General features: G+C 39.2%; 1 protein-coding gene across 2 annotated transcripts in view; it reads left to right on the top strand.

The window, feature by feature from the left end:
* met (MET proto-oncogene, receptor tyrosine kinase) overlaps positions 1 to 15,752 on the top strand; it is a 56,015-nt gene that overhangs the window by 35,284 nt on the left and 4,979 nt on the right. The window contains exons 11-18 of one of the 2 annotated variants that reach the window (XM_063000745.1): positions 1,283 to 1,501; positions 3,833 to 3,979; positions 7,361 to 7,517; positions 7,914 to 8,054; positions 8,413 to 8,646; positions 11,370 to 11,450; positions 14,715 to 14,896; positions 15,037 to 15,146. In XM_063000745.1, the coding sequence (XP_062856815.1) occupies positions 1,283 to 1,501; positions 3,833 to 3,979; positions 7,361 to 7,517; positions 7,914 to 8,054; positions 8,413 to 8,646; positions 11,370 to 11,450; positions 14,715 to 14,896; positions 15,037 to 15,146 (1,271 nt within the window). The remainder of the gene's footprint in view (positions 1 to 1,282; positions 1,502 to 3,832; positions 3,980 to 7,360; positions 7,518 to 7,913; positions 8,055 to 8,412; positions 8,647 to 11,369; positions 11,451 to 14,714; positions 14,897 to 15,036; positions 15,147 to 15,752) is intronic. The other variant, XM_063000746.1, reaches the window with a different exon arrangement.

The raw sequence follows: 15,752 nt of genomic DNA, 5'->3' as shown, positions 1-15,752 counted from the left end.
CAAATATGTAACACACATAAGTTACTTTATTTTATATGTAGACGTAATATTAAAATTCCACCTTCTGTGCTATTATTTGACAGGCTGTTGTCTTGTTGTCTTGTTTTAAATGCTTTGGTTTAAGGACCAAATGCCTAAAATCTACACAAATATGAACAAAGATAAGAAGGTAATTGTTTTGGGCAGCAGCTTAATCTATGACTTAAAGTGACCCTACAGCAGTTGAACTTATGTCCATGGTTTCAGTTTTTATGCATTTCACCCCCAATTTTCCTCCCAGTCTAGTCATATCCAGTTACCTGATAGCATTTCTCATCCTTTCTACTGCCGCTGACCTTGACTCCTGACCCGAGCAGAGCCGTGACTAACACACGCCCCCTCTGCCCATTATATATTTACCATGCATTTTCACTGCATTCATACAGCATGAATGCAAAATGATCTTATGGCCATCAAAACTGTGTATTGTTTTCAAGCTTGACACTCCATGACACAGTCAGCAGAAAGCAGTTTTGCCATTTATCACACTCAAGGCTTAAAGGCTGCAGTAAGCAGCAATATGCACCCAGCCTGACAGTAAACAAAGCGCAAAACTCCTATCACATGAAAGACGTTTTAGTATGTCACATTCATTATCTATGGAGTTATTTATTCTAGTCTGAGAATTAAAATAGCCATACCGTTTTATGGATTGGTCAGGATTGTGTCTCATCTGTGAATTCAGCCAGCCCAAGCATTAATTGTAAAGTAATGAGTGATAAACAGCCACAAAGTTTTATGGAATATGTAAAAATAATAGCGCCTCACCTTGCATAGAACATAGAACCATCTTTTAGCTATGCTATGTTTTTAGTGCTGTCCTTCTCAGACATCTCAGCCAGTGGACAATATTGTATATCCTGGGCATCTCCAGTGAGTAAGACTTGTCTTATAAATGATCTATGCAAAACTACTGGTTTGTAGCGTAATCCACTAAGCTTTAGTGTTCTTTTAAATTCTGTATCTGTTGTATTCTAGGTTTCTAGGTGGTTTGCAATGTCATCATGGCTGTTTTACAGCATTTGTAAGCAGCACCATTTAGTAACCAAAGCTAAATATAAGTTCTAAGCCTTTCAATTCTGTATCCTTATTTATTTCATAACACTTCTGATACTTAATGGTTTCATTGTACAACTACGCTGACCCCTACCTTGATGTTGTAATGACTTTAATGACTGTAATTTGCCAGGATGTGAGTTGGACATGAAAGATTGACAGTGTTGCTTGTGTTTGCCATGTTTAGACATGCACACAGGGTGAAGACAAATTGGCCATTGTGTGCATCACTCCCTCCCTGAAGGGCCTAAACATTCGGCCTCCGGTTGCCACCAAGATGAAGTTTGTGCTTGATGGCTTTTCAACGCGACAGTTTGACATGACCTATGTGGAAGACCCGAAGTTTGAGGAGTTTCAGAAGCCCACTCTTATTCCTAGAGGAAGTAAGAGTGTACTAGAAATTAAAGTAAGTCAAATGTTTTTTTTACTACACACGCATTTCCACCTACATACACTAACAGAGAAAATTTTAGCCCTATTAAATCTTGCACAAAGCCACAAATAAACACACAGTCACCAAATCATCACTCGTTCTTTGCATATAGAAAAATGGGAGACTATAATACTGAGAAACAGGAAAGGCAGTTTGTTTCCTATTGCTAACCTGCTGAGTCTTGACCCTCCATATTCCCTTCATCTCTCTCATTGTTTGGAGCTTCTCAGGCTTCCAGCCATTGACACATTAATGGCGAGATCCTTCACATTAGCGTCGGAAACTGAGTGAATTCTGAACGTTTCAAACAATGAAACACAGGAGGATTTTTTTTAAACTGCCACTCACTGGTTAAGTGCAGCTGTTGAGGAAGAGGGTGCTTTTTTCTACTGTGTGAAAGTCTAGAATTAAATTCCCTGTATGCTGGTCAAGCCCATGTAAACACACACACACACGTAACAGCCCTACTGATTGGCCACATTCAGCATGAATAAAACCAAAAGCATTTATTTGAGATCTCATTATGTTGCATTACTGAAATCATGCCAAGAGATATATTTAATGGTAGATTTCCATAAATATGAAAACAAAATTTGACAGCTTGAGCTAACTGCTCTTTCATGGTGTGATTGCATTGTTACAGTGCCATCCTTCAGTGCCCACCAATGCAGCTTCTAAAAACTAGTACTGTATGAATATGTACTGTCATTATGGTGTATAAGGGTTTTAAAGGGTCTTCCAGAAATCTGTTTGCGTGTCCATGCATGCGTCTGTGCCAGTCTGTTCCTCTCAGGTCTTTAGTTGATTTTTACTGTATGGGAACAGGTGCAGAAGTGAACAGTGTGTCCAATGTGCAAAGCCCATGCTGTCATGCAAGGAATGTGATCACTCTCTTTATTGCCTTCTGCTCTTTCTTACTCACTCTCTCATTCTGTCCCTCTGTCTCTTTCTGGATATACAAAGTATATTATACTGGGTACAAAGTCATTTGGGAGCAGTTAATTACCACTAAATGTACCAATCAAATAGAAATGAAACCTCTATCTTAAAGCGCTTCTCAATAATACAAGGGTTCTTCAATAAGTTTCTGCACTTTGTAACTCTATTTATTAAGAATTTCAAAAACGAATTACATCCCTTTTCTACATAGTCACTTTCTGATGCATTTTTCCCAGTGTCGTACCAACTTTTTAATGCCATCAGCAAAAAATTTTTTTGGTTGAGCGAGTAGCCACTGATGCTCCCACATCGCTGCTTTCACATCATCAAAGCTTCTTTAAGCGTCCAAAAAGGTGGAAATCAGATGGCGCTAAATCCAGACTATAAGCTCTCTCTCTGTCTCTCAGACACGACCAATTGCTACTCCTCCCACCCTCACCGTTTCCAACATAAATATATAAGTGTGGAAACTTTTTGAAGATCCCTTGTACAATAAGGCCAGCAGAAAGTGTCTTACAGGAAGTGTAATTTGCTACAAGTTTTGGGCATTTTTTTTTTTTTTTACTAGATTGCAGTTTGGGCAATTTGTAAAAATTATTCAGATTATTTTTAAGTGATTTAAAAAATGGGTGTAAATTTTCTGCCTGCACGTTGAACACAATACTGAACTGCATTTGTAACAAATTTGGCAACTCTGGCTTTGGCCTCAAATAGGTTTTGAAGTCTGACATCTCATTTTAGCAGACTAGGTATCATTTATCAAAAATATATCATTTATTTAGGAATACAGTCCACCAGAAAAATGAATGACAGTTTATTCTGTGCACAGTAGCGTTTTCATTAGGATAAAACCCATTACGCCAGGAATCGAATGGCATATCCTATAATGTCCCTCCTTTTTCTTCTTTGTTCTGACAAGCAATCCCTCTTTATAAAAAAAAATATTCATCATTTTGGTACTGAAGTCCCAAACTTTTTGACAGCTTTATGGTTGATTAATTTGACCATTTGGAGGGCCTAAAGAAGGCCTAGAAGGTACCAGGTGCAGCTCGGGTAACTAGCTACAGTTTTAGTACACAACTGTAATTCCATACGGGCTGCGAGCACAAACTGCGGTCACATTAAAGTGTGATTTGAGCTCTGTCATCTCATGTCATCTAGCTCACTTTTTCACTTTCTCTTATTCTCTTTTTCTCTTAGCTCTAAATCCCACTGATGTTCTGGTAGATTGTAGTATATCAACTTCATGATATAATTTGGATATTGATATAATTTGAGCAGTAAGTAAGACATTAGGAAGATTTTAATTCTGTGTGTGGAGTCATTTGTATGTCTTTATAGGTTTCTCTCAATTTGTGCTTGTAGGTGCCTCGTGTGGATGTGGAGGCGGTGAAGGGAGAGGTGTTGCGGGTGTCAAATCGTTCCTGTGAGAGCGTGGCTCTGGTGGGAAACACACTGGAGTGCACTGTGCCCTCTGAGCTCAACTCTGGCACCAGAGAGCTCGAGGTGGAGGTTAGAAAAGCTCTCATTGTCAATTTCAGTTATCTTAAGATAAGCGGTACATTTTCTGGAACTGGGTTGAGATTGTTATAACGACCACTGCTGAACATTGTCTTCTACTTTCAAGAACTTTCTTATTTGTGTTTAGCTTACACCGATCAGCTATAACATTAAAACCACCTCCTTGTTTCTACACACACTGTCCATGTTATCAGCTCCACTTATCATACAGAAGCACTTTGTAGTTCTACAATTACTGGCTGTAGTCCATCTGATTTTCTGCATGCTTTGTTAGCCCCCTTTCATGCTGTTCTTCAATGGTCAGGACTCACCCAGGACCACCACAGAGCAGGTATTATTTGGGTGGTGGATCATTCTCAGCACTGTAGTGACACTGACATGGTGGTGGTGTGTTAGTGTGTGTTGTGCTGGTATGAGTGGATAAGACACAGCAGCACTGATGGTGTTTTAAACACTTCACTGTCACTGCTGGACTGAGATTAGTCCACCAACCAAAAATATCCAGCCAACAGCGCCCCGTGGGCAGCGTCCTGTGACCACTGATGAAGGTCTAGAAGATGACCAACTCAAACAGCAGCAATAGATGAGCGATCGTCTCTGACTTTACATCTACAAGGTGGACCAACTAGGTAGGAGTGTCTAATAGAGTGGACAGTGAGTGGACACGGTATTTAAAAACTCCAGCAGCACTGCTGTGTCTGATCCACTCATACCAGCACAACACACAGTAAAACACTACCACCATGTCATTGTCACTGCAGTGCTGAGAATCATCCACCACCTTAATAATACCTGCTCTGTGGTGGTCCTGTGGGGGTCCTGACCATTGAAGAACAGGGTGAAAGCAGGCTAAAAAAGATATGTAGAGAAACAGATGGACTACAGTCAGTAATTGTAGAACTACAAAGTTCTCCTATATGGTAAGTGGAGCTGATAAAATGGACAGTGAGTGTAGAAACAAGGAAGTTTTAATGTTATGGCTGATCAGTGTATAAATAAGTACTAAACAGGTGTTCAGGTGGCACAGTGGTAAATTAACTAGCCCGCTACCTCTGGGATCCAGGGTTTAAATCTGGTACAAAATGATTTTTAGATTTGTAATTTGTTAATAATGCATTAAACTTAGTATGAGTGTAAAATGCTCTCTGGCGCAATGACCAGCATGGGACCCAGGTTTCAGAATCATGTGTCCCTGGTGCGAATTAACACTCAATAAGTTGCAGAGACTGTACAGATGAACCAACAAAAAAATAAATCCATTCATGTAAGATATTAGATATTATTTTCATGTTTGTGTTTTATTGATGTTTTATGAACCCAGAACCCAACACTGATAAGGTGGCTTGTATTTCCTTTACATTTACTATTAGTTCTGTGAGACAGTGTTCCTGTCCATGCCTAAGACAATCTGATATGATGCTGAGTGGAGTCTGATGCGTAGTGAGTCTTAGCATGAGTGTGACATCGTGTTCTAATCTGACCCCATCACTGGGGCACTGTGTGAGAAATCTCATCCCAGCCTAAACTCAATAACTGTGTCCTCGATGTGACAGACCCTCTAACTCTAATCCAATTTCCTCTTCTGCTAGTGTGTGTGTGTGTGTGTTGCTCTACCGCTTACAGTGATTTCTGAGTGAATGAATGCTTTTTCTTTATGTCATATTAGATAGACTGATGCTCTAATAGTTTTAACCAGGGAAGTATTTTGTTGTGCCTGAGCTTAACAGCACTGTCTTATTCCGAGTTCCTTTTACTGTAATAGCATGCACTAGGCCTCATGTATTGCATTAGGTGTGCTGAAGCTTAGAAACACTTACTTTTTTTTTTTACTTAAGTGTGATCAGTTTCATCGTGGTAGTGGTTCAGGAGGGGTGTAGGGAAGTTAAAAGTAAAAGTATATCTATCTTTCTTACCCTGTACTATCTTACCTGTCACACATGGTATCTTTGGATCTGAAAAAGTCTTAATTATTTAAAAATCCACTTTATGTATTAAAAGCTTTAATAACCATTGTTTTACAATAGAGGCTACAAACCATTTTAATCTGGAGGCATTTCATTCTTACTGGCTTAAACATTTTCTGGAGCATGTTATTCCATAGAACTACTAGGCTCAGCAGGAATTTATAATGAGGCAGGTCATAGATAGATAGATAGATAGATAGATAGATAGATAGATAGATAGATAGATAGATAGATAGATAGATAGATAGATAGATAGATAGATAGATAGATAGATAGATAGATAGATAGATAGATAGATAGATAGATAGATAGATAGATAGATAGATAGATAGCCACTAACACTAATTATAGTAATAATTGTAGTGGCCAAAATAATGGAAACAAGTAACAAATAAAAGACACAAAAACATTTGCAGGCCGCAGTGGAAAAACGGTTAGATAAGGGATAGTGCAGAACTGAAAACTGGTCCATCCATCCATCTATCTATCTTAATGCTCATCAGGGTGCAGGTGACTGTTATTTACTGGAACTAACACGCCAATCATGTGCGCCTCCATGCAACTGCCGGCCATATTTGAGAAGGCAGAAGGACATGATTCCATAACTGAACCACGCTGCTGATCTCCACGGCAGTTGGTCTCAGTACAGAATCAAAATCTTACATTTAGAGCAAGAAGCACAAGAGCTGTGCAACTACTAGACACTACAAGGTCCTATTGCTTATAACTTTTGCACTGTGCATCCTGTCAGTCCCCTGATAGTAAATTCACAGCCTTCAACATCAGCTTCTAACATTCACTTATTCACAGTGACTAGCCACCTCTTTTACAGACAGAGGAAGGTTTACTTAAGAGGTCAGTAATACCTGACAGTAAGTGCCGTTATAAAATCTATTAGGATTGACAGGAAACATTATAGTTGAGGTGTAACTGATGATTGGAAAGCTCCACAAGAATAACCTTGGATAGGGACTGCCAAATTTAACCTGAAAGGAAAGAAATTCAACAATGGATCTTCTTTTATTTGACAAATTATGACTGGCAAAAACAACCATAACATGTTTTATAGTACAGGTTGTAGTGTGGGTGTGTAGAGGTGCGATGATTGAAGAGGGATGGAGTCATGCAGCTGCTATCAGGCTCCAATCTGGGGCAGTGAAAGCTGATAAGTTGCCACTCATTGTTATGCGTTTGAGGCCCATTCCTCTCTAACGAGGCATGAAGTAAGCTGTGGCTATAATCCATTTGAGCAATATGGGATTCTCAGCCTGTAGAGGAAGCCCTAACTAAGATTTGACTATTAATTTCACTAGCACATTTTTGTTTATTGCTTGAATCCTCAAACAAACTGAAGTTTACTGTTTGACATTAAAAATGTATGTAATGTGTGTAATTCTGTTTGTTGCAGTGGATGCAGGCCTCATCCTCAGTGATTCTGGGTCGTGTGGTTTTCGCACAGGAACAGGACTACATGCCACTGATTGCTGGCGTTGTGTGTGTTTCGGTCCTGCTCATTTTATTTCTTGCAGTTTTTGCTTGGATTAAAAAGAAGAAGCATATTGACGGTATGTATGTATGTAGGTTTGATCACACTACAGACAGCAGCCGTTGTTAAACCTGCCATTGCTACAAGCAAGCGGAGAATACCATATTCATATTCTCTTTTATTGCATATGCTGTTTTTCTTTGCCAGGGTTGCAAAGAAATGCTTATTGTTTGATATCTGCTTCATATGTTGTTCCAATTCACTCTGGATGGGAAATGCATTGTAAAATGGGTGGACCATCTGATAATATTGTGTGTAATCCTTTGAGAGAGGGAGAGTAAAGAAGAGAAAAGCAGCGATTTCTGGGTTGTTCCAAACTGGTACTGCAAGAGCACATAGGGAAGCGGCCTGTCCTCATTTTCTTTTTTAAACCTCTTTTCTCTCTGTCTGTCTCCCTCTCTCTATCTGCGTGTAGATTTAGCTGTGGGGATGGTTTGGTATGACGGCCGCGCTCACATTCCACACTTGGACATGCTGGCAAACGCGAGGAGTGTCAGTCCCACTAATGAATTGGTGTCTCATGAGTCTCTGGACTATAGAACCACTTTGCTTGAGGGTACGTTTTGCTGCCATGCTGCTTCCTGCTCAAAATGACTATACTGATCAGAGAGCATTTCTTTCTCATGTTGGCTCCAGCATGGACTTTTCCATTAGCACCAACCATTTCCTTTCTCCTGAACTCTTGCTGCATGCTCTCTTGCACTTTGCTAAAGGCCTTGTCTCATAGAGGAGTAAAAACTCTCTCTTTCAGCCTTTAATCCCTAAATCCAGTTCTCGAGTTTCTTCCTTTTCTTTGTAGTTGTTGTAATTACCTGACCTCCCAGACAGCTGAGTTCATTAAGCTGACCTTGTAGTCTCAAAGATTCATTGAGCCTGTGATTGACCTTAGACCTTTCAACCCAATTTCTTCACAGACCAGAACTTGCCGATGTCTCCGAATGAGTCGTGTCGTCCTACCCCATATGCCCATGCACATGTGGACCTGTCGTCCATGCTGGGGGCTGAAGGAGACCCATCTTCACCGCTGCTGCCTGGTTCTGCACCTATAGACCTGGCCAGCCTTCACCCTGAACTCCTAAAGGAGGTGCAGCATGTGGTCATCGCCAGAGAAGATCTGCTACTACACGTTAATCAGATTATTGGAAGAGGTGAGATGCCAATTATGCAAACTGGACTAGTGATATAAATTCACCCTGTTGTTTTTATTATGGCAGATAGTTGGTATTTTAAAACATTATGGAAATGTTAGGGAAAATCTCGTTACTGCTACTGCTAGAACAACCAACACAATAAAAAATCTATGCTGTGCTACTGTGCCACCCCCTCAGTATCAGATATTGGATCAAACTCTGAGCTCTGAAGTATTGTATCAAAAATTACCACAAAATTTAATTATATAGTTGCACTTGCTCAGAAAATATTAACCTCTACCAGAATTCCCTTTCCATGCTGTTTTGTTTGCCACACTAGCAGGGTTTTTTTGTTTTTTTCAATTTAGTATGGCCACTGTTACCTGCATGTAGTCTTACATTCACAGTGTCACAAGCTTTCCAACTCAGACTCACAATGCTTTAAAATGATCATGTTCATGGAAGGAAATTCTATATCTTATATCAGTATTACACACCAGTTGTGTATTATGTGGTTACAATTATTATTATATTTTAAGGAAATAAAGGGCTTATTTTAGGAATGTAGGTCATTTTAAAAGTTACAGTTGTTCTGATCAGGGTGACACTAAGTGTCCACACAGTAAATTATATCACTAGCAGTTTATACCACTATCAGTTAACATAAGATAGAGGGAGATAAAGCAAAAGCAAAAAAAAGGACTCGACCAGCATGCACAAAACCCCCTAAACCTGCCTTGCAAGCCAGACACCTTGTATATGTGTGTGCATGTGGTTTAGTAGGCTTGTACTCTAAGCATGTTTCTTGGGTATATGTTAAGGTGCTTAGTGGAGTACACTGGGATTTGTTCCCGTGTTCAATTCCCAGCTCTTTGTTTGTGTGTCTCGAGGCTCCATGTAGTAATCTGACTCGACTGCCATCTGGGAGGACGTGATAGCAGCTCACAGGAGAGATTACTCTCCCCTCCAGAGAATTATTTTAGCAGACAGCAACCCTCAAAACCCATAGTTCAACCTTTAATCACAATACATTAAATGACTGAGTCACAGCAAGCTTGGAAAGATCCTGGTCAGACATGATCAGAATTGATTCATAGGCACAGGTGCAGTACATTTTAAGTTCTTCTATTTAAATACCAGGCAGTCCCAGCCAGCTTTGCCTATAAAGAATTTATTTATTTATTTATTTTATTAATCATTGCATAAATAAGGTTTACAATCGGACTGGTGCCACCTTGTAACACTGGGCACTGGACAAATTACCAGTCCATCGTAGGCCAGCACTTACTTATTTATACCTAAGAAAATCCACCTAGACATGGTGAGAACATTTAAACTCCTTACAAACAATGACTGAAGCTGAGAAGTAAACCCAGGGCCCAGGACCCATATATTTTTAAACACACTCCCATATTTCTTTAGCATGTTACATCATGATTGTCTAATGGTAGCTTGCTGTTCATTGTTGTGTGCTGCACTCCAGACACAGATCACAACATATTCGGGACAGTAGTAACTATTTTTAGCAGTTGGATTCATTCTGTATCAGCCACTTTGAGTTTAAGCACTGAATTCAAAGCCTCCAATTACTCAAATATATGATTTTACACCCTGTGTTAACAAAGCAGCAAGTAGTGTGTGTAAAACGGCTTTAGGGTCCCGGGGACTAAGTTTAAACCTTGCTTGCCGTCTGTGATGAGTTTGGCAAGTTCTATAGTCTGCCTGGGCTGGCTCATAGTACTTTTATTTGCTCCCATTGTTCACAAACATGCACACTGGTAGATTCCCTGCTCTAAATTGCTCCTAGGTGTGAGTGAATGAGCACATAGATGAATGTGAGATTCTCTGTGACAGGCCTGTGCAACTTTAGGTTATATTCCCTTTATGTGCTCTGTATTTATGGGTAGACCCTGGCCCACTGCAAGCCTAATTAGGGTAAAGTGGTTGCTCAAAATAAAAGGCTGAGTGTTAATTAGAAAGGTGTCTTACAACTGCTTAACAGTGAGCCAACTGAGCAAGCAACAGGCAACAGTGAAGTCAAATTCCTTAAAGAAGAAACCTTATAGCAACCAGGCTTAAAAGAGGAACCTTTCCTTATCTGAACTACACCTGGCAGTAAGGTTATGTTATTAAGAAGTCTCATTGTAACACTAAATAGCATTAAAATGATATAATGGTAAAGTTAACAGTTTAATTACACTGTATGTTAAGTAGACACCTGGCCATAAGCTATTTTAAAATCATGGGCATTTATATTGAGATCTTGGTGTGTGTCTGTTAAAATGTATGCTTATTAAGTCAAAAGAGCATTTATTAGGTCAGGCACTGATTTTCCGGTTCATCCCAAAGGTGTTCTTTCAGGTTAAGGTCAAGCTCTTATCAGACCCCAAACTTATCAGACCATGTCTTTATCAACTTGACATTGTGAAAGCGGCAGTCATGCTGGCACAGGAAAGTTTGTTTTTATTTCCAGTGGTGAAAGAGCTTAAGAAATAGATTGAGAAAGAGATTTTTAGAAGACTGAGAGAAATATTTTCATGGCATTGTACTTCTGTCCACACTGCAGTCATTTGCACTTGTGCAGCATTGGATATTCATCTATCTTTATTTTTCCGGATTGTAAAAACCTAAATAAAAAAAAGTCATGTCATGTGAACAGTACAAAATGGTTTTAAAAAAAAAGTTTTGATAGATTGACGTTCATGTCATTTCTTTTTGTTTCCCCTCTTTGTAAATGGCAGGACACTTTGGCTGTGTTTTTCACGGGACTCTGTTGGAACCAGATGGCCAGAAACAGCACTGTGCAGTCAAGTCTCTAAACCGTGAGTGTGTTTTTGTTTTTCGTTTGTTTTATGTCCCCCCTCTTTAAATGTTGTTATTTTAACACCCTGTTGCTCTATTGAATCTTGTGGCATGCACAATCTCCACACTGGCCAGGAAGCTCTATATTCAAATATTTGTATTTTATTACATTATATGAGAAGGCTCTTGAGGTGTGAGCTTGTGTGACTTTACAGCTCTAGCTGGGCACAAAGTTAAAAAGGGAGAATCCTATGACAATGCTCTTAAGTGCAACCCAATATACTACTAACATGTTGACCCATGGGCCTCTAAGCTGTTCCTTCATGCTTGGCATTTGTTTTAGTGGAGCGTTCCCTCTTGTGTGTTCCATCTAGGTTTTTTTAATTGATCTAATTTTGTTAAAGGAATTTAACACTAGACATTGTTTGGATTAAAGGTTTTCATTAGAGTCCCCGACGTCATCAGTGATCTCTTAGTGCTCATCCCAAGCCCAGATAATTAGGTGTCAGGAAGGGCATTCGGTGTAAAACCAAATCAGAAGCCTAATCAAATATGCTGATTAGAGAATGATCTGTTGTGGTGTGACCATCCTGAATTCAAGCAGCCAAATGGAATCATTCATTCATGTAAGAGGAAGACTCATATTGTGCTATTCTGTTAGTCAAAGGAACAATATACTTGCTGCAGGGGTGCAGATAATAGTGACTCATGGTTTTGTTGAATTATTTTTTAATAAGGGATGGTTATTTTCTCACATGAAAATTACTGTCACATTGTTAGTAAAATAAAAATGAGCTATAGACACTTAAACAGAAATACATTTTTATAGCCCCATTTAACCATCGTTTCCAAGGCTATGAATAATTTTGTAGATAAGTGTATGCCCTTTTCAATATCTCAGTCAGCTCCAAACCAGTTGTAGTGTTTCTAATTTTTATTCTATTCTGAACAGAAGAGCACTAATGTAACATCCTTCCCGGTCTCCCCTATAGTCCCCTCACCTCCCCATCCACTATGTTTTTTTTTTTCTGTCTGTGTTCCTCCGGCCTGTCTATGTCCCCTGTCTATGATTTGCTCTTGGTAATTTATACACAGCAGCCCAAATGGCACAGCAATCTATTACACTAGCCGACCATAATAAAAATCCGGGTTTGAATCTCAAAGGTGCTATCGGCTGGCCGTGCATCTACACAGACATGATTACCTATATCTGAGATGGTGGCCTAAGCCCAGTGATGGATTGCTACTCAGGCAGGGTATCCCAGCCTTGAATGAACTGGAATTGAAGTGTTTTCAATATCTGTGCCCTATAGTTCTCCATGTAAATAATACCTTAGTTGATCCTTTGTTCCTGATCGACTATTGCCAAGCATGTTTGTGTATACTGATTTTGATTTCATGTGTCTGTTTTGTGTCCCAGTCTTTGATTTATATTCCTGTTTCCTGTTCTCATCTCTTTTTGGATGATGAATATGGGTCTTGCCTTAATTAAAGAGTTTGTGCACTTGTGTCCTTCCTCCTCTCTCCACACAGAGTCATGACTAAAATTATTGTTTCTTTAGATGTGGTTCAGATCAGTTCACTGTGATGACGTTTTACATGGCTAAGAGTTTTTACATCGCTGTTACATAGGAAGTGTTTTGTTAGAAGGAAGAAAAAATAATGATAAATTACCTTAGCAAAGTATTGCTTAGTTCCTATATACAGTATATTTGACACTTTCTGCTTGCACCTTTGCTCATTTTTAATCATGGGTTTGGTGATGGATGGTTAAAATGTTATAAGATTTTTTAATATGCTGTGTGAGCTTTGAGACGATAATGATGATGATGAATAAGCCATCTAGTGAACATATCACATTAGAGTTGCCCCTAATCGGATAACATGTCATTTTGAGACTTAAGGAGATGTATGACCTGTTCACTGTGCTTGTTCCTCTTTGCACATCTCACTACCATTTGTTTTCACTTTTGGACTATAAGGAACAATCTAGGGCATCTGCCAGTTGCTCTAGTTCAGTACAGTGCAGCTTTTTGTCTTTTTTACATGGCTCTTACTCTCAGGCTGAAAACTGAGAATTTTCTATGTTGAATTTTCTACTGTGGTTGTAATTCTGTTTACTTTAATCCTGTGTTGTTGTGCTTAAGTATAGCTGTTATCATGCATGGATGTGATTTAATGTCAGTATTCTCCTAATCTTAGTTACAGAAACTATGATCATAGCAGTCCTGGGTTTACCCATCTGTTGTGTGAACACCAGCTCTGCTCGTGGTGGCTGTGCACTTTTTGCTTTCAGCTCTGGCATGTTGTTCTCCCACTGGAAGACTAAACAGCTGTTTAATCTTCTCTAAATGGAAAAGCTCTACAAACCAGATTACAGAGGAGACAGGGGAAAGGGGCAAGCCCAGAGAGAGTCAGAATGCATCCAGTAATGGCTGGCTCACGTTACACTAGATTAACTCTCATCTCTAAAGTTATTCTCAGGGGTGACATATGTCACACATAGTGTAAGGACTGATGGTATTTGCACTGACTGGATTGAACCTCATTTGGTTTGTGGCAATAGTGGTTATTAGGGCTGCACAATTAATTTAATAATTAGATTTGATTTGTGCTGCCAAATATGTGTCTTTCTTACTCTGTTAAACAAAACCAACAGTGAGATTTGGTAGGGTTAACTAAAACTTGCAAATTGATGTTCCTTTTTGACTTTTACTTTCTAATGTTCCTTTTTTTTAGTTCGTTGTATTGTGGTGTATTATTAGTTTATGAATTTATTTATTTCTGTTTTTATTTCTTCTACACTTTTGTATGGAGCAATTAAGAATTTGAGGTAGTGTTTCTTATAGTCAAAGAAACTACAGAAAATAGTCAAAAATACAGAATTTAATTGAATGAAATACTTACAAGAATTAAGAGAAAAAGAAAATATTGTTTTAATGCGATACGATGAATTAACACCCTGTCAAGAGTGTTCCTGCCTTGTGGCCATTGTTTTGAGGTGGAACTATACCCCCTCACAACCCTGACCAGGATAAAATGGTTGATATGGTTGATGAAAATTAAGTTAAATGAAAATGATGTGTATTTAGTCTTACAAATTTTTCAAAATGAGCAATTCTCTTTCCCAAAACAAAGCTGTATGGAGTACAGAGAGCCACGCTAGGCTCCATAGGCTTCCGGTTCCCTCCCCTAAGTCTTACAATAATGCTTCTACTTGTTCAACATTAACATGTCCGGTGTCCACAAAACAACAAAAGAATCCTGTTGTATCCCGACTGCAGGTATCACAGATATAGAAGAGGTGTCTCAGTTCTTAAAGGAAGGAATCATTATGAAGGACTTCAGCCACCCCAACGTGCTGTCTCTCCTGGGGATCTGTCTGCCCACTGAAGGCTCTCCTCTAGTAGTTCTGCCTTACATGAAGCACGGAGACCTGCGCAACTTCATCAGAGATGAGAGTCACGTATGTTACTTCTAACTGTAAATTAGAATCCTTTATGCTTTAGAATGTACATTCAGATTTGTAATATTTGGTAATGGTTTGAGAAATGGTAACACACATAAATAGTTCTTTGCTCAGAGATTATTGTTTTTTCCCAGCAGAACCCCACAGTGAAGGACCTCATGGGTTTTGGCCTGCAGGTGGCTAAAGGCATGGAGTATCTTGCCAGCAAGAAGTTTGTGCACCGAGACCTTGCAGCTAGGAACTGCATGTAAGATTATCAACCTACCTTTTGAACACTTTGTAAAAAGTCTTTATATTTTTATGCCCTGCACCAAATAATATCAGTTGCGTGCTACTTTATTTAAAAAAATTACACAGTATGCACATTATTTTTCGTAACTTTGCACATTTATAATTATCAGTGCGATATTTTCCATATGGTGCTATGGTGGTGAAGCAGTTGACTATCGACTATTGGCCAGTCAGGGGTCTACACAGACATGGTTGGCTGTGTCTGGGGGTAAGATTGGGGTGTGGGTTGGGATGGCCTCGGTAGACTGGCACCTTTTACAGGGGATTTTTGCGTTGCGCCAAATGATTACCAGCAAAACCACACCCGCCACAACCCCAACCAGCAGTTGATGAAGAAAATTAAGGCCGCTGGAGTTCATCCAAACCAACACCATAAACTATATCATTTCTATTTTTCTGACTGCAATACAATCATTGCGTTGCATTAGCATGAATATCTCTCATGTACTTACAATTTTAAATACTACATTTTACACATAATAAAATAAAAATCAATAACATTATTTATTCCAACATTTTTGCATTTTGATCAGTTTTGAAACAAACCTCTTCACTTTTTTCT

This window comes from Trichomycterus rosablanca, chromosome 8 (genome assembly GCF_030014385.1).
Source record: "Trichomycterus rosablanca isolate fTriRos1 chromosome 8, fTriRos1.hap1, whole genome shotgun sequence".
In the NCBI taxonomy this organism is placed as follows: domain Eukaryota; kingdom Metazoa; phylum Chordata; class Actinopteri; order Siluriformes; family Trichomycteridae; genus Trichomycterus; species Trichomycterus rosablanca.
This window is presented reverse-complemented; position numbering and strand designations above follow the sequence as displayed.